The sequence below is a fragment of the Camarhynchus parvulus genome, chromosome Z, assembly GCF_901933205.1.
Source record: "Camarhynchus parvulus chromosome Z, STF_HiC, whole genome shotgun sequence".
Taxonomy (NCBI): Eukaryota; Metazoa; Chordata; class Aves; order Passeriformes; family Thraupidae; genus Camarhynchus; species Camarhynchus parvulus.
In genome coordinates, this window is record NC_044601.1 from 67,956,220 (window position 1) to 67,975,384 (window position 19,165).

At 41.7% G+C, this 19,165-nt stretch overlaps 1 protein-coding gene across 3 annotated transcripts in view; it reads right to left on the minus strand.

Annotated features, from left to right (window-relative positions):
• The window catches only part of ST8SIA5 (ST8 alpha-N-acetyl-neuraminide alpha-2,8-sialyltransferase 5), a 69,143-nt gene that overhangs the window by 12,258 nt on the left and 37,720 nt on the right, over positions 1 to 19,165 (minus strand). For 2 of the 3 annotated variants that reach the window (XM_030969233.1, XM_030969234.1), the window contains 4 exons: positions 18,743 to 18,850; positions 7,266 to 7,358; positions 4,781 to 4,867; positions 895 to 1,039 (listed from right to left, as the gene is read on the minus strand). In XM_030969233.1, coding sequence (XP_030825093.1) covers positions 895 to 1,039; positions 4,781 to 4,867; positions 7,266 to 7,358; positions 18,743 to 18,850 — 433 coding nt within the window. The remainder of the gene's footprint in view (positions 1 to 894; positions 1,040 to 4,780; positions 4,868 to 7,265; positions 7,359 to 18,742; positions 18,851 to 19,165) is intronic. The other variant, XM_030969235.1, reaches the window with a different exon arrangement.

Here is a 19,165-nt window from a genome sequence, read left to right on the forward strand (position 1 = left end):
TTCAATGGCACAAATTCTAAGTACTTAACCTGAATATAGGTCTGACTTTTCAAAAGGGATCAATTTCAGCCACCCCCTCCAAGTATGCTGCTGTAAATTGAAGGGGTGTGCCTTGTGATAAATCTGCAGCCACATCAGCCCATTCTTGCTCATCAGTCACTCTGTGCAGAGGGAATTGCCCACTGATTATAACCTTGAATACCCCTGGAGGTCAAGTGTTATTTGCTGGAAAGGCTTTGAATAATCATTATGATGAATACATTTTAAAATTATGAAGCCTGTTCACAGATAATCTGCAAATGGAAATAAGTATAAAAATAGTCATTGTGAATATTAATTATAAAATAATCATGCCAAAAAGAAAAGCAGACCAACCCTCAAATGTTGGATTTACTACATGTGAATTTTATACTTCGAAAGAGTTCTGATAAATCACTGTCTCTTTTATTTAGCTTTCTTATTTCATTATCCACTTTGCTCCTAAGTCAGCAATATTCTGCAGGAAATTACATACGTATGTGTGTGTGTATGTATATAACTATATCTATGTCTATATCTATATATCTATATATCTATATCTATCTATATCTATATATCTATATCTATATCTATATCTATATCTATATCTATATCTATATCTATATCTATCTACATCTACATCTACATCTACATCTACATCTACATATGGATGGATGTGTATGTATATATTTTGCAGATGACACCAGAAAACAGAATAATCATCTAAAATATCGTATTAAAAAAAAAAAGATTTTCATATCAAATATAAGCAGTGAATTCTGTAGAAATGTCAAACAAGTGCTAAATGCTTGGCTATAGGATAGTGCCTAATGCAGCAAGTACAGTGAAGCTGATCCTGCAAAAAGGCAGAGGCACCTTTGGAAACATTTTGAAGATTTCTTGGTTGATATGAAAGATTCCACTCGTGTCCACTTCATATTTCAGTTTAGTTCCCAAGGGAGTATTTTTCTGGGTGGTGAACAGAAAGGATGGGGCGTTGCAACACCTTGACAGAGTAGACCTGTGAAATGAAAAGGAAATAAGATCAAGGAGCTGATAGCATGACACAGGATTTGCAATTGCTGTTACTCCTAACAAGGTGTTCTTCACCAAAAAGAAATTTTTTAGCTCTTGTATGGGCAAAATGGTGGTTTGATGGATTTTCATTCAGAAAACTTCAGATTCGGTGAAATTTTCTTTGATTGAGAAAACTGTGGCGAAACAAAAAGAAAAGAGAGTAAATTAGATACCTATACTTGTCTCTTCCAGGCTGTGGGGATTCATGTGCAAATTCTGCCCTGCTCTAGCACCTAAGATGAGCTTCTGCCTCCCATATCCTGGCAAACCACATCAGTGAATTAGTCCCTCTCTACTTTAGAGATCAGCAACATTTATGAATTATATACTCATCAGTGGGCAGGAAATGTTCAAGAGTCCCTCTGGAGACACGGAAATGTGGCAGGGCAGTATTTAAACACAGCAATACCCAAAGACACTGCCCCACTTGACAGACTGCTGTGGAGCACAGCACACTTTGACTACAACAGAAAAAACTTCAAAAATCTTAATTTTGCCCTTGGCCTTGCACATGTGTGCATCAGGAAGGTGATGTGGCCCCAACAGGTCGGTGCCAGGCAAACTGGTCTTGCCTAAAACTCCAAAATCTCAGACTAGTGACCAAAATTTTTTTTGCATAAAATCCCAAACATGGGATTCAGAGTAAGAGAGAAAAAACATTCAGCTCTGATCCCTTTGCCGTGTTTCACATCGTAGAAACCCAAAACACAGAGAAAAAATTTCTCTGTCTACTCTAAAGTATCCTAACCCCCCAAGACATCACTAACTTTAACCCTCATTCGTAGAAATAATTTCCTAGACTTCAAAATAGACTAAAATCCACAGCTGTGTAAAATAAATTATAGAAAGTAGCATATCACTTAGTAAAAAATTTTAAGTTTTAAAATTTTTAGTATGTTGTAGATGGAAGCAAAATAAAAAAAACAAAGTGTCATCCTAAGTTTCTTCTTCATGCTTCTTCTTCCTTCTTCTTCATAAGTTTAAGTAACATATTGTAACTAGACAAAAAAATCCACATTACAAGCTTTTTAGAATCAGTTACTAAGTTAAAAGGAAAAAAAATCTATGTCAATTCTTAATTAAATATTTAGTCTTAAAAAGCCTTGTAGCAAAAGATTGTTAACCATTTTCTGCCTTCTAATGCAAAGCTGCCAAACTCACAGTATTGAAACTGTTTTACTAATAAAAAATAATAAACACTTTACTCCAAACATAAACTACCATCTCAAATACCTTCAATCCAAACCCAAAAAAACCTCCTACAACCAATACCTCAAAAATGAAAAGCCCCTCACACATGAAATGTAAATGGGAAAAGAAGCTTTGTGAATAAGATTCCCTTTCCCACCTCCCATCCTGCCCTGGATGCTTTTCTTCTTTCACTGGTGGCACTGGAAGCCCTGGCTTCTGTTCACCCTTATTCCAGAGAGGGTTTATTTCCCAGTCAATGTGTTTGATACCTTTAGTGAAAAATACATGTGATGGCAAATGTACAAGCATGAAGGCAAAGCCAGATGGCTCTCAAATAACCCAGATTAAATGCCTTGCCTCTGGGGTGTGTGGCCTCATATTCTAAGTTGGAAGAATAAGCCTGTCTTCTTTATGGGCTTTATTACAAGCACCAGAAAGCAAATAGAGAATTATGCAAACATTTCAGTGATGTCCAATTACTCTCATATACTTGACTCATGCAGGATGGCACAAAATGACCATCAGATCAAGGCAGCTAATGAGACTGAAAAAGTCAACGGATAATGTCTAACAGCAAAAACAATTACAAACAGATTCAAGGAATTGAATTGTTATAGTTGAGATATGAGAAAAACCTCTTCATTGGCTGCTCCTTAAGGAATTGAAAGAGATGTTTTTCCTTAATGTCCAGCTGATTTTCCAGAGGCACAGGCCTTTTTGTGAATGCCTGATATCTGATGGAAGAAGATTCTCAAGGGAACTGCTTTCCTTAGTCTCTACATACAAACCTGACTGTGATTTTTTGCCCTTCATCCCTCTCTGCTGCTCAAGCAGCTGCCATTTAAATCTGCTGGATTCTCCCCATCTCACATGGTGGGACTGGACTGCCAAAGCTCAAAATCCCACAGCTTGGAGGGTTACACAATTCATCCTCCTCCAAACTTGGTTTGCTTTTAAGGGACAGCAGCTTCCCCACAAACTCACACACTGATGTCTCTGCCCCACTGAACACAGATGAAACAGGCTTTAGACATTTTTTTTCTTTTGAATTACAAGCACTACTGTTGTCCTGAGACCAGGTGACAGAGATTATGTTTGCATCTGGGTGCCAGTGAGGGTTCCTGGAGCAGTGATATATCAGTCAGGCAGGTAGAAGCAGTGACAGGAGTCCTTCATCTCTTTTTTCTCTCAGCGCACAGAGTGGAGAGGGGTTCTTTGTTTAATGTGCTGGTGTTGATGGCCTGAGATAGATTGATGGTCCTCCTGGTGGTCTTTGGAAACTCTTTTCTCATTGCTCCCACCTCTACTCTGGCCTCCAAAGCTCAAAGGGCTCCTTTCCATACCCTCAAAGTGCTGCTTTCTCTCTGGGCACAATCATTACTCCTCTCACTCCAGCTGTTTTTAAAATAATAAGCTGTAATCCTGCATGACTCTCCTCTTCAAAACAGGCTCTGATAATTGCCTACCAAGTAATTTCCAGGAAAAATGCAGGGGAGAGAAAAAAAAAAACCAAACAAAAACCAAACACCTAAAAAAACTTAGGTGTGGAGATCACGTTGGAGAAACTGTTATGAGTCTGAGACTAACAATGTTATTTTTAAAGATGTCAATGACTAACTCAGCACATGCATTCTCACACTCTCTCATTAACTCCTGACAGCTATTTCCTGGAATCATGCAAGAGAATTTGGGATAAAGCTGGGGGCCTTATTACAAACAACATCTCTGAATTGTACCAGTGGCTTGCAGACTTCAGTCTACAGCACTTACCCTGAAAGTGTTTGTTTTTTCAAAACCTACTCAAATAGGACACTGGAATATATCAATATATAACATTCAAAAACTGGTTTGGCTTCAATCCACTGCTGCCTTCACAAGGCCAGTTCCAAAAGCTGCGTCTTGAGAGGATCATGAAGCAGAGAAGTTACATGAAGAAAGACAGAACACTAAAGAAATTAACTGACAGGTCTCTGAAGACCAGAAAAATATGTAGATAATCTGTGAGTAATAGCTGAGAAGCCATTAAAACACACACACACACACACACACAAAAAACCCAAACAACCAGAGAAAGTCATAACCAAGGCCTGACAGTACCTAAAACACCCAGAAGAAATCAAGTTTGAGTATTTTGTAGGCCAAATTTGCAGTATCACCAGTGATATTACCATTCCAAGCCAGAGAGTTAGGCTGATGTGTTAGGGGCAGCCATTAAATCTCATCTCCATCCTCACTGCTGCCCAAATAACACCTGGAAATCTTTCCCACACCAAATTCCTTGCCTTTCCTGGAAGACTGTTCCACATGCTAGAAATCTTGTTGCTGAGTTTTTTTTTTTAAGTAGGAGGAAAAGTCCACATTTATTCAAAATGATGGTATTCCAACTGTTGTCATGCTTACTCTTGGTATCCATGTGAAATTTTGATCTCTGCAATAAGCTAAACTCAAACTAAAGTAAATTTTACTCAGTCTCATTAATGTGAGACATTCTTACTTGAATAAATTGGCTTCTGTGACATTCATCTCCCATTTGCACATCTGTAGGCTCTTCCATCTGTCAAACAATTCAGTTTGTTTCACCCTAAAATATAAAAAAAAAAAATTAAGTTTATTACAAGGGCTAATTTCCTAAAACAGCTGCAGATAGAATACCATGCAAATTGATGGGGAAAATCAGCCAGTCTCGACAGTACAAAATTTATAATTTTTCTTCCTTTTCCTGCTCAGACATAGCCACTCCAAGCCCTGTGCATGCAAGAATTTATGTTTGGGACTGATTTCTTCTCCCTGATAGGCTTTTTCTGTTTTTTTCAGGATAAAAAAAAATGCAATATTGAGCAAGAAGCAGCTACTCTACCGAAATCTGCTGGGAACCAAATGAGTTTCAATCAGCTGGGTTTTGGGGAAAAGGTGCACCCAGCAGAATGGCCCAGGAGGGGGATATTGGAAAAGTGGATTAATTTGGCCAACTAAGGCAGCATTTTGGTGAGGTTAACTTAATCTGTGAGATCCTACAGCACAACACTGTAGGTAAATTTATTTTATGAACAATTTATAAGCTCAGGTGTAGGGATAAGAGTCTGTGATGGTAAGGGGAAATGAAAAGCTCTTTACATAAGGATCTCTACCTCCTCCTCTGCTAATCAGTACACCTGTAGTCACACTGGAAAAAAAAAACCACAACAAAAAACCCCACTCCTACTTCAACTAAGCTGATGGAAAATGACTCATTTTTTGATGATATCACCAATTCCAAGAAGTTCCTCACTGAAGTTCGCACATATTCTGGTGCGTTTGGACAACAGAGATAATGAAGGCTTTGCAAATATCTAGAGGTAGGAAGCAACTGTATAATCTGGCTAAGAAATTTGGAAGTCTGTGATTTCTGCTAGATTGATAGGTCTTAATGAGTTCTTTTCAGGCTTGAGGGCTTTTAATGTTTGAATAAAGCATAGACTTTTAAGATAATTATATATTTAATGTGAGTAGAACCGAGCATTTCCCAGGCTGAGGAAGTTGCAGGAAGGAATTAGGTCATATTGTACTTTCTGTAGCCCACCAGAGCACATTAACTTGGAAATCTTCCATTACCATAAGGGCTGACTTGGGAAACATAGCACATTTGAATCAAGAACATCAGAAGAGACCAGCAGAGTAAGAATTTAATGTCAAACGGCATCGACTGTAGAATTTAGGGTAACTCATATCTAGCTGAGCAGGACTCCACTACCTTCCTTGGGCCACTGGGTAAGATTAAGAAAAATGAGGAATTCTCTGTGTATGCAAAAAGAAAAAAAAAGCAAATCAGAGCTCCTGATCTTCAGCAGAACATTGGAGAAGTGTGACATTCTCACCCCTCCTTTTTATTTTTAAGCGCTGAGAGTCAGCAAGCCGCGCAAAGTGTGTTACTCGTGTACCCTTCATCCAGTGCAGGAGGCAAGGACATAACCTACATTTTGCTGTGCACAGAGTCAGTCAGGGAGGCATGCTCAGATTCATGCAGACCTGGAGCAACAAACTGTATTTTCTGTAGCCCTGGCTGCTCAATGTTATGCATGTGTGGAGCAGCACTTCGAACTGACATTCCCAGTGCACTTTTCAGACCCTGTGCATTGCCTGCAACCTTACTGGCTTTAGATGTGGTGAGGGATTAGGCATAATCTAAGCATCTAAACTCAGTGAAATGCTGAAAATGCAAAAGGGGCACACTAAAATCACCCAGCTGTGCACTGTTGTACTGGCAAACTCACTTTTTTCACCCAGTTCCCTTGCTATGGCTTCATATAAACATCTCATTCAACTCATTGGTTTCCTGACACACTTATTGGACCACAAAACACAATTTAGAGATATTTTATTGTTTCCCAGATTCACATTTTCTTACCTTTCACTGAAGAGTTTTGATTTGTGAAACTCTCTGCTGTTTGAAAAGGTCAGAAATACAAATGGGCTCAGAAAATATGTAAACAAATTAATAGAAAGGTCTATTGTCCACTCTTATTACTCCATTCTGGACTCCTTCTACCCGTCCACAAGTCCCCATGCCCGTATTTATTATCAGGAAGGGCTGAACATTTTCTTCCTTTCTCAGCCTTTACTACTGGCCACTGTCAATCAAAGAGCCTTAAGCTAGATGCTTGCATGAGTCAGTCTGGCTGTTCTTACTCTTTAATTACTGGAAATATGATATTACAAACACTGTATAGAATTCTCAGCAATAATTCTGGGCCTGACCAAAATGCCTCAATGTATCGGAAAAGCTTCCTTGTTCTGTAAATGGATCTCAGATCAAATTCAAACACTGCTTGCACAGGTAAGAGAAGGCCAGAGATCCCTTCTGAGATCCCTGTTGATGTCACCTCTTCAGCATTTTGGCAGTGTAATTGTAAGATACCATTGCATCCTGCCTCAGAAGTAACACTTTTAGCAATGCTTTTATTGCTAAGTACTTCTACTTTTTACATGTAGCTCATACTTACATAGACAAGACCTTCACCTCAATGATGTCCTGCCTTAATTCCAGGCATTTTGTAGAGTTGTATTCCAAAGGCCCTTCATAAAACTCAAAATACCTGAGGAAGGACAAGAAAAGATATCATAAATAAGGTTTAGGCTAGAATAATTCTCTTGCACATCAGCTTTTGCTGAAAGTTGTAATTTACGATTTTTTCCTAACTTGAGGCTGCACTGCCTGGCCCATTGGCAGCTTGCTCCTTCACAGGAAAGCACAGATGTCCCTGCTTGTCCTGGAACAGCCTCCCATGCCCAGTTTGTCCATTCCTACAGGAGGTCATCTATCTTGAAGCAACAACAAGGACCAGCTACCTTTTCCAGCAGTCAGCTGGAACTGAAAGTCAAGGCAAGAGCACTGATCATTTAAGGGACACTGTTCCCATCTTTTGGGTGCCTGACTGGGCTGGGTTGGAAAAAACAGTCCTATAAAACTGCTAGAGGTTGTATTCCATCTGTGGAAGCTATTCCATAGCTCCTGAGCAACTGAGCTTTTCACTGAAATTTACTCTTTTGGTCTGTTTAGAAGTGAACAGAAAGAGGGATTATATTCTGGGGAAAAAAAAAAAAGAACAAAAGGATTTGAATGCTCAGACACAGCACAGATAAGAGTGATATTCTTGATTAAAATATAGGCAGAAATATTTAATTTATTGGCTAATTTCTTTACCTTAGTCACTGGGCTGAAGGGGAAGACAACCACAATGGTAGCTACTGATGCTTAGGGAAAAGAAAAAGCCCAGGCTGACAAGTGAACTCAATGAGTCTGCATTGAAATGACAAACATGATTTTGGGTTTAAACCAAGTGTTAGTTTCACTCCTAATCATTAGAAGTCTGTATTAAAACCTAATTCCTAAAACCTGCACATACCCGTGAAACACTTGAGAGGATAATGGAAAACTAAGAGAAGGTGACCTGGAGGAAGAGGTACTATGAACAAGGCTAGAGAAACCTCTTTTGATGGATCCTTTAAAATCCTGGAATTCATGAGGTTGTGACTCCAAGAACTCCATTTTTGAATCTTCATTGAGAAATATAAAGAAAAGATTTGTGGAAAAGCTTCATTCAAGCCATCACTGGAAATGGAATATTTGAGGTTTGTGTCATTGCAAAATAATATCAAAATTCATATCTGACCCATGTGCAACTGGAAAAAGTCCAAGAGCCTCCCAAAGCAATTTGCTTTCAATAGGGAATATTTCTCTCCTGTTAAGTGCTGCTTTAGAGAGTGTCTCCTTCACCCCTCCCTGAGGTTTTCACCACCTCAGCTTTGTCAAAACCGAAGCCAAGATTTCTGTGATCCAGTGAGAGGCAAAACCCTTGAGACTGAAAGGAGGAAACCCGCGCTTAAAAGGTGGCAGGAGGAGAACAAAAAAATCCCTAATAAAAAAGTCAGAAGAGCAAAATAGCTCATGTTCAAAAATTGTGGCTATTTGTAAATACGTTTGTATAGCCTTCAAGGCAACAAAGGTATTTTTATAAGTTTTGTAGAAGATATTATGTCATTAAAGTATTCCAAAATCAGTAAGAACTCTATGAAAAGACTGTTGAAGGGAGAACATGAATCTTTGTCTGTGTTCTCACCAAAAGGCTCACACTCCCCTTCCAGCTGAATTATTCACCTGGACATTCAGCATTTACTAAGGAGCGGCTGAAATCCACTGCCCTGGCACATCTCCCATGTGCTTGTCTTGTCGAGCTGGATCTGAGCAACTTGTGGAAGAGGCTTCAACTGGATTTGGATTAAGAGCCCACCTGCTTGTACCAGGCCAAAGCCCTGCATGGATGTACTCAAGGTAACCTCCCCAAATGAAACCAAAATCTCTCTTTAGACAGCACCATAGAATTTCTTACATTTACACAGAAAATTCACAGAATTTTCCAGGGCTGAGGGAGTACTCTCTGGCTACCAGTAGAGACGACATTTTAATCCTCTGAAATAATACTTTTTCTGACTGTCTTTTTCAGAATCAATCCTTTTCTTTGGTTCTTTGAGTAAGGCAATGCTGGCACCCTACACGTTCTACACGGTGACATGGGGCAGCTACACACCCCCACACAGCACTCAGCACCCCACACACCCCTTCTGCTTCTCAGGGTGTGCAGGAGTGAGCAATGCCTATCAGCCTCACCCTCACCTGCCTCCCAACACTTCATTTCAGTGCCTTGAATGCGCCTCAGGACAGATAAGCAGAGCAAACATCTAGATTAACGTTTATTTTTATCTTTCCTGCACTTCTGGCTGTGCTGCTAGGTTAGAGAGCAGCAGCTCAGATGTTGAACAGCACATGCAGTCACGTGGGAGCACCACAGCACAGGAAAGCTGCCTTCAGCCTGTGGCATTGGAGTCAAAGATGTCATTTTATGGAATGGAGATGAAATTTCCTGTGTCCCAGCCATTCCCTTTGATCGTTGTCTGTTTACTCAATCCACAAACCAAAAATAGAAATGAAAAAGGATGTGTTACCACAGCAGCAGAAGGTTAAGAAGGAAAGGATTGGGTCAAAAATAAACCACTTCTGGATCTGAAAGGAAATCAATCCATGAGGCAGCACTGCGTTTCTAGCAGAGCTATTCCATGAGCCTGTAGATTGAAAAAGCACAGTCCTGCAAGTCTCTACTCTCACAACAGCTTGAGCTTCCCAACAGAGCCATTGAATTCACCATTTAGTACCCCATGGAAGTGCCGAGGGAGGATCCATGGGACAGGCTGGATGACACATAGCTGATGGGACATGTGCAGCAAAGGCAGGGCACACCAATGGCAATGTCATTCTGCACAGAGAGGGGAGAAAATGCTGCTGGCCGTGGAGTCAGTTTGACTGAAGTGAGCTCAGTGATGCCAAGCTATTGAATAAACATCCTTTGGGCTGTCCTTCATCAGCCTGAATCTCTCTGGAGCAGACAGACAACCACTGAACCCTCCTTAGTTGTAACGCTATGGATGCTTCTGCACATCAGCTGCACATAATAATGGTGCTGCAACAGCATTGGGATTTTGCAAGACAGTGGTTGGTCAATAGACTCAGGAAAAAAAAGGGTTTCTCTCTTTCTCCCAGGAGTATTCATGCTTTTTATTTGCTTCACAGCGATTCCTCCTGCTGCAGATATTAGCAGGATATTAGCAGAGGCTGTGCCCTGAAGCACTGGACACCCTCTTCCCACAGAAGTGCTTCACATTGTGCTTTCCTAGAGCGCAGCTTCTGCACAACACCAGGCCCTAGCACAAGGGGCATGGGTTCCCTCAGCCTCCAGGGATGTCCTTTAAACCCACGTCCTCATCTTGCAAGGGTCTGGACCTGCAGGGAGTGTTTGGAGATCAGGCCCCCACACTTTCCCAGAGGAAGCATCAGTCTCACCCACTCCCTGGTTTCTGAGAGCTCTTCCTGCCTATTAACGCCCACTCCAAAACATGTAGTTCCCTGTGAACGAAGATACATTTGCCTGTCAGAAAGCTTAATTAGCACAAATGGAAACTGTCCACCCCATCATCCTCCTCAGTCTGATCTCCAGCTAAGAAACAAGGATGTAGTTCAATTTATTTTGATTAATGTTCTGGACTAGTGACAAGTGACAAACCTGACTATACTACTTACTCCTTTTGCTGCAGAAAAGGTCTGTGCTTTGGCTTTACAAGAATGACAGTCAAGTTTTATTATCCATAAAACAGAGTTGATCTGTCACCCCCATAATGTCCTCTCCCTGCATTTTTCCACTGCCCCTGACGAAACATAAATAACTTCTATCCCTTTAAAGGTCACAACTCTACAGGAAAACCAATATAAGAATTCATGATTCTTTACCTTAAGAACACAACTGCAAATGAATTACAACAAACAGCTCAGTTGTATGTAGGATTGTGCTTTCCCAGGGCACTGGGTACTACACAGCACTCACTGCTCTGCGTCTGCTCACGTCAATCGTAGCTTTCAAACCCACAACACTTTTCCAGGGTCAAATTCTGTGCCTGAACACCACACAAGCTGCAAGTGCTCAGAGGGCACTGGTTTTTTACAGCCCACTGCACTGAGTACCCAGGAATTAGACGCTATTCACTCTGTAATTTTCCATTTTTGACTGACTGAAACTTTCTTCTTTTTTAACCTTCATGTTCCCCATTGCAACCTCACCTCCAGCTGAGCTGCCTACTGAGCTCGCTAGTGAGAGACACATTTGGTTTCCCAGTACATCAGCTAACACTTAGGTCTTTGATCATCTGCAGTTGGGCTGCTCCTGCTTTGATCAGAAGTAAGCTTTTCTTGATCACACTACACGAATTAAAAAGCCTGAGACTTCAATCCTGCCTTCCAGTGACGCTTGAGTTGAGACACTGATTTGTCTGATATACTGAACAAAGGTTTAAAAGTATAATTTACTGCAATGGTCAGGCGTCTTTTGAGCGGGATCATTCTCTGAAGCTGCCTTCCCATTCATTCTGCTCCCTCATGAAGTGCCAGTTCTCAACACAGTTTGCAGTGAGTCTGCACCACTTGCACGGCGAGACCGCAGAGCATGGCAGGAAGGATTCCACCTACCCTGCAGGAAAAACAAAGATCTTTCCAAAAATATACATTATCCAGTGACTAAGAAATGAGAATAAATGAACCAAGCCCTGCAGGCTTCCACTAAATGCTTATTAAGAGGGCTGTCCAATTAGCAGTGCCTGTGTTCATCAGTATGGGCAGATCCGCGGCCAACCTTGGGTCGAGATTTACCTTCCTTACTCAGGAATGTTCCACGTGTGCCAGAGCACACATTCCCCAAAGCACAGGGGACTCACATCATCTGGAAAGGCCTGCATGGAACCTTCAGGTCCCTGGAGCAAAAATACTGCTGGGGTGGAGTCTATTACAGCTCTAGAGGCCCTGGGCAATTCATCTGGAATAGAACACAGCAGGTGTTGACTTCATCAGGGCCCATTGTGAGAGACCAAATCCCTCTGGCCTTTGCTTCTCTTAATGCTTCTTTGTGACAACATCAAAACCCACAAGATTTGGTCAAAAGGTTTAAGGGTTTTACATCAATACAGGGGGTTTTCTCCCTTAATAAAAGCATCCTGCCACTTTGCATGGTCTGTTCTCCCAAGATTATTTTGTCCCGTTGGGAAAGGATGATCCCTGTTCATCAGGTAAAGAAGCTGATGTAGATGTGGCAAGAAAAGCAGCAATCTTTGATGCCCTTAGACTAACTTAAACTTCACAAGGACTGTGGCACATAAAAAAAAAAAAAAAAAAAAGGAAGAAAAATCACATTGCTGTTTCTGCTATTTGAGAGCCTGAGTTGACTTGTCCACAAAAGGATGGTGCTTGAAAGGCTGAACTGAGAGAGGAAGAGCTGCGAGTTCAACAGAGGAGACTGGAGACAGGCTTCTTTTACACAGCTTCATGAGACTATTTGATTTTATCATCCTTGGGGACAACAAATATTAAGAAAGGTGGTTCACATTCCTCCTGCCTACCTCGTGCTGATGACAATGTCACTGGCAATAACTGGTGATAACCATCCTCATCTCTAATGCATTAGATGTCTAACTGATCACGAACTTTTAGTATGTGTCTGTAGGTGGGAGCAAAATATGCCACCATGAGCTGTGTCATGTAAAAAAATTAAAATATAAGCAAGATAAAATGGTCATTTATCTCTGTATGCATCATGTAGTAATAGCTCTTCTGAATTACTGCATCCACTTCTGACATTTCATCTTCAGGGGTTTGAGATACTGGTGAGAGTTACAAAAGGACTTGCAGAAATTTTCTGGATTCTAAAATATTATGAGAGGCGTGTGAAGCTTAATCTAAACATATGGTGACTGAATAAGGAGATACTGCACCAGGAAGCAATTACCAGTGGCAAGAGGGTTTTCAATATAGTATAGAAGGAAAAACAGTATTCAATGCCTGGAAGCTAAAGATAGAAATGGCATGCTTAGTTCAAGATTGGCTGTCTTTCTAGAAGAATCAGAGTAACTAAAATTCAGGATCTGGAATTCTTGTACAGGGGCTTAGGTTTTCCAGGAGATTCTTGTAGCTGAGGTTAAAAGCTGTTAATTCATGAACACACTGGTCATTTACTGAGGATATTTTTATATGCTTGGTCTTACAGAGTAGTAAGCTTTTCTGGGGTTTGATAATAGATGATTTTAGATAGGTCCATCCATCAAGACAAGGACCAAGGTATTGTGCCTGTTTTCCAAATTAAAATTTGTGCTTTCAAAAAACCAAAAGTGCTCCATGGACCAGCCATAAATCCATAAGTTTGATCTTCTTCAGAGGAGGAGTGGCTTTTATATTTCTGTCCTTAAAAGCTGTTCGTGTATAGCCCACTGAACATCTCCAGAAAAGTAGAAAGAACACATTTTTTTTTCTACTCAGAGGTGCTCCTTTTCTGGATTCTTTTTCTGACCACAACTCCACAAGTATCCTACACATCTGTGCAGTCAAGATGATGGTTGTGATGCCCTGAGGATATATTTTTCATCACAACCATGGAAGCTCCTGGCAAACTGTCACTGGGCTGCTCACTGCCATTCTTACTATGCTCTCCCATCCCATCTCCAAGTCTCCACACACAGATGACTTGGAATTGCTTTGCCCTGCTGCTCATTACCTCATTAGCAATGAGAATTGGCCAAACATCCACTCCTGCCAAAGGCACGTTGTTCCCTTCCCATCTGTCCACTGATTTGGGACACAAACCTCTCCGTGGATTCAGCCTAGCACAGCACCAGAGGAAGTTGCAAAACACAGCTCCACTGCAGCAGCCGTGGGTGTAGCAGCAGGAGCTCCAGCAGAAGCAGCCCTAAATGGCACAGCAAAGTCCAGGCTGCCTCCTGCTTCTCCCTGGAGATAAGCCCACCTTGCAGTCCATCAACACCACCACCCCCTGTGCTTCCCAGGTCCTCTCTGAACCAGACTGACACCCTTCCTCATTTAGAGGTGTTCCCACTGTGCAGTGGGTGAATGATTTATTGGAGATTGCATTGGATTTGAGTTTCAGGGCGCTTATTGTCTTTTGCTGTATCAAACCAATGCTGTCTCCTGACAAGCAGCAGTGGAGTTTGCTGCAGGAAGCTCTATTTTCCCAATTTCATTTCAAAACTCTCAGATTTTTAATAAACTGGTGCTTGGGTGTTTTAACCAAGCCCTTTCCCATTCACTCTGACTGAAATAATCTGCTGATGTTGTTATCCATGTGACCACCCACCTAGAAGATATAGCAACATTCATGACAACCCTTATGCATCAATGACATCTTAAACCCCACATTTTAACTCATTGCAAGCAACTGCCATTTTTTTTCCTTGTGGTTTTTAGATTTTAGGATCCTTGTATGAGCAATGTGACTTAAGCAAAATCCTAAACTCTTATGTTCACTCTTTTAAGACATGTATTTGACAAATCTAATTGATTCTACTTTTTATTTTGTAGCCAGTGGGGACAAGACAAAGCTTCAGATTTGTCATACTAGAGAATTCAGCGTACAGATTGACAGGCCTTAAAGTAAAATCTCCACTCACCTACCAAAGGCTTCTGTGATCTCATCACAAAACTCTACATTGAATCTTATCTGCAGCTCCAGCAGACTGAAGAGAACACCATAAACCAACTCATATGGCAGATAAGTCATCCTGTCATTAAGGCAGCTTCTTGCCAGTGAAAAATTACTTAAGCATGAAGACTCACAATTCCAGTAAGTTGGAAAACATATTAAAAGGAGAGCAGAAGAATCAGGGCTCTGGGAAGGGGTTGTGTATATCACTTGTCATCACCAGCACTAGATAAAACCCTTTATCTGATTCTCCACAGGGATGCTGTAAGGTTTAACGATGCTTAGCACAAAGTAAAATGCAAAAGATAGAAATATGAGTAATGGGTGATGCCCAAGAATCAAAAATAAGCCAGTGTTCAACAACTGGTTGCAATTGCATCTGTGTGGGTAGTCCTCCTTTGGTTGAAATCCGGATGGATTTTCAGGAGCTCCTGTGCTTCACTTTTACTTATTAGTAATCACTATTTCCTTGCCACCTAGAAGGCCTTCAGCAACATAATCTGAATTGAAATGAAGGCTCTGGTGCCCAAAAAGGCCCAGCAAATTGGGATCTGTCAAGCGCCTGCCCAGAGCAGTATTAGGTGACACAAAGGGGACCCACACTCTTGGTTGCACCACATACATGACAGAGGATTTTATTTCCATGGACTGCTTCTACACAGTCTGAAGAACTGTGTTTAATCACTGTGATGGAAACCTGGGTTAGCTGAGTTACCCCAGCACAGCAGAGCTGTCAGAGCAGGGCTCAATGTGAGAAATGTGTTTGATTTCAGACCTCAGCCATCAGAGGGCTGGAGCCCCTCTGCTCTGGAGCCAGCCTGGCACAGCTGGGGCTGCTCAGCTGCACAAGAGAAGGCTCCAGGGACACCTCAGAGCCCCTGCCAGGGCCTCCAGGGGCTCCAGGAGAGCTGCACAGCCACTGGGGACAAGGCATGCAGGGACAGCAGCCAGGCAATGGCTTCCCAGGGCCAGAGGGCAGGGACAGATTTTGGGCTATTGGGAATTAGGAATTGCTGGCTGGGAGGGTGGGCAGGCCCTGGCCCAGGGTGCCCAGAGCAGCTGTGGCTGCCCCTGGATCCCTGGGAGTGTCCAAGGCCAGGCTGGATGGGGCTTGGAGCAGCCTGGGACAGTGGGAGGTGTCTCTGCCATGGCAGGGGTGGCACTGGATGGGCTTTAAGGTCCCATCCAAACTATTGTGTGATTCTATCTAAGGAGTGCCTCAGTGTTTACTGAAATCACATAACACAATAGTATTCATTTCTTTCTTACTTAATCATTTTCATGCAGTGTTTAATCTTCACTGCTGATTGGTTTCTCTAAGGCCACTATTCTCATTAAGTTTGGGTGACTTGCAATTCTAATGCACTCATTCTTTCTGTATGCTTTTGCTCTGGAAGTCCTTCATTTTCATCTAAACCTTCACTCCTACAGGATGAGTTGTCAGCATCTCTACACCCTGTATTAAGTTATGTAATTAAAAGATAAAGAGTAGTTCTAGAATATGTTCAAGTTGATACCCCACATGCATGAATAAACATATGTCTCTATATATATAAATAGTACAAGTTAATGGAAATCATATTCACATCTATTTCAATTAATATCTTTAAATACAAAACATTTTACAAGAAGGTGGTGGCACAGCAAACTGAAGAGCTTTGCAGTGGAAGGTATTTTGTGCGCTTATGCTGACATACAATTAGTTTTGTGCACTTCAGACATCTCTCTGGAGTCCTGTAAATATATACAAATAAAATCAGTTCTGTGAAATGTAGTCTGCAAGTTTTCCATTCAGTGGAAAGAATTATTCATTAAAGGAAGACTTGTTTTCATTCTACAACAACAGCATAAAGTTGAGTGTCAGATTAAGACTCTCAGGAAATGTCTGGTGACAACACAGTCAGAAAGGTGATCAAATGTAAATAGTAAACAATTTTGACACAGCTCTGCAGTAGTCACCACACAGTCTCATCCCTACACTTACACAGTACTTTTTTTATTTTCCTATATTCCCAGGTTCCATACAAAAGCATAAATAATATGTCTAACATACTTAGGTGTGAAATATGTTGCAGGTAGACTTATCCCTGACTGAAAAGCTTTCAGCTCCACTGTCAGTAACACAGAACCACAGAATGTCTTGAGATGGAAGAGACCCACAAGGATCATCAGCCCAGCTCCTGCCCTGCACAGACCCCAGCAATCCCACCCTGTGCATCCCTGGCAGCGCTGTCCAAAGGCTCCTGGAGCTCCAGCAGCCTCGGGGCTGTGCCCATCCCTGGGGAGCCTGGGCAGTGGAGATACAGTCACTGACATATCACATAACACAGGCTTTGAAACACAATTTTTTTCTTCATTAATATTATAACTTTTTCCTGTTTATATCTAGCTTGTGTGGTTTGTTTGTGTAAAAACCACTTGCACCTTGAACCTCTTTGTCTTTGAAGAGGCTGAAGAGACTGAGAGCAGCGCTGTGGCTCATCCCCTCACAACTCTGTCTTTTGTATTCAAGGCCTTTGGTTCCCAGTCATGCAATCAATGATGGTTCAATTGCCTCTGTCAAAGGTGTCTAGAGGAGGAAATCTATATTTGTTTATTTTCTCATGCCTTCAAGATGATGTGGGTCTTTGTGTCACACTGAGCTCTTTTATATGCCAAGTGCCTAAACTGAAGACTTTGTAAATACAGACTATATATGCAGATACTGAAAAGGCAACAAGAGAGGAAGATGGATACACACACCAACACATATACACGTGAGCCCTTTTTCCCCCTGCTCTAAGAGAAAAACTGCAGTGGAGGCTGGTTTCTCTCATAAAGACCCTTTACAAGACCAACCAGCAGAGCAGCAGGCAGCGCTCGTACAGGATCACATTACAGCAAGAGCCTGAACAGGAACTGCAGCATTGCTGTGGTTCAGTGACAGGATGATTTCTGGCAGGCTAGACTCTGCAACTTCTGCTTGCCTTTGAAGTGCTATCAGCTCCACAGCTGCAGCAGTGTATGGTTACAAAATGATGATATTTAAAATAAAATGGGCAATTTACCCAGCGTTTTGTTTATACACAAGTACTAAGTCTAAGGTTCTTTTAATTGTTTTTAGTTTTTTCTTTATTTTACAGCTCTTTCTAAGATTTCCCTGATGCTTATTGAACTTGATGCTACACATGACTCAGGATTTTTAACTCCTGTAACTGGTGTTCCAGGAAGAGAGCCCAAATACCCACACTATGCCCGTGCCTGGATTTGTGCAGGTGGCCTGGGATAGCTGTGGAGTTCTTTAGGCACACCTGCTGCCAGTTTTCTGACTCTGCTCATGACCCTGCAGACACCTGAGCCCATGTCAAACCAGGAAGTACAAAGAGTGCAGCAGCACATCAGTGCTTCTCATGTTGCCAAATACTGTAAATAAATGAAATGCTCCAGCCTTTTTTTGACAGAACACTTTCCTCCTACTAGGCCCTGAAAAGAATTTAAATTAAACTATGTTTTCATGGAATACATGTTTTATTCTAAAGACCACATTCCCCAGTGTGCTCTGTGTGCACCAACACTGTAATGCTGGGACATTCTCTGCTGAAGTCCCATCCTCCCATACTGCCACACCTTGGCACACACCATTGGCAGGGAAACAGGAGAGGCCAGGACATAGAAGCCACCCTCCTGCAGACTTCATGGATGCTTATGGCATATTCCAAAATGTCCCCAAGGCTTGCAAGGGGGAAAACAGCACAGCACTTGGGCATCCCTGACATCTTCTGTACTGTGGGGAGCAGTGCCAAGCAGCCAAAGCACACTGCAGATCTCATTTTTCATACAGCCTGTGCTCACATTTGTGGTTCACACAAGGAGAGCGAGACAGAGATCTCTACAGCCATTCCCTCAGGTGTTGGTACCTGGTGCCTGTGTCACTGCCACTCTTCACTGCTCCGTCATCCGTGAAATTAAAGGTGCCGGTCCAATTTGCCAACTCCTCTCCATTCTGCCAGCTAAACAGCAGCCCTCTAGCAAGAAAATGAGGAAGTTGACATTTGATATCATTCATTAGGTCAAGTCTATCAGCATGAGTTCTCATGTCCTATTTCTTAACATACACATGTGACTATGACACAATCATCAAAAACAATTAAAAGATACCAAGAACAACAAGATATCACCTTACTAGGGTAAACAAATAATTTTTACTTCCCACAGACTCTGCAAGTCCTTGGATGAAAACAATACCAGGCTCCCCACACAAATTTGAAGGCCAGTAGTTAATAAACAACACACAACTATGAGGAAGTAGAAATTTCATTCTCCAAAAGACAAGGGCAAAA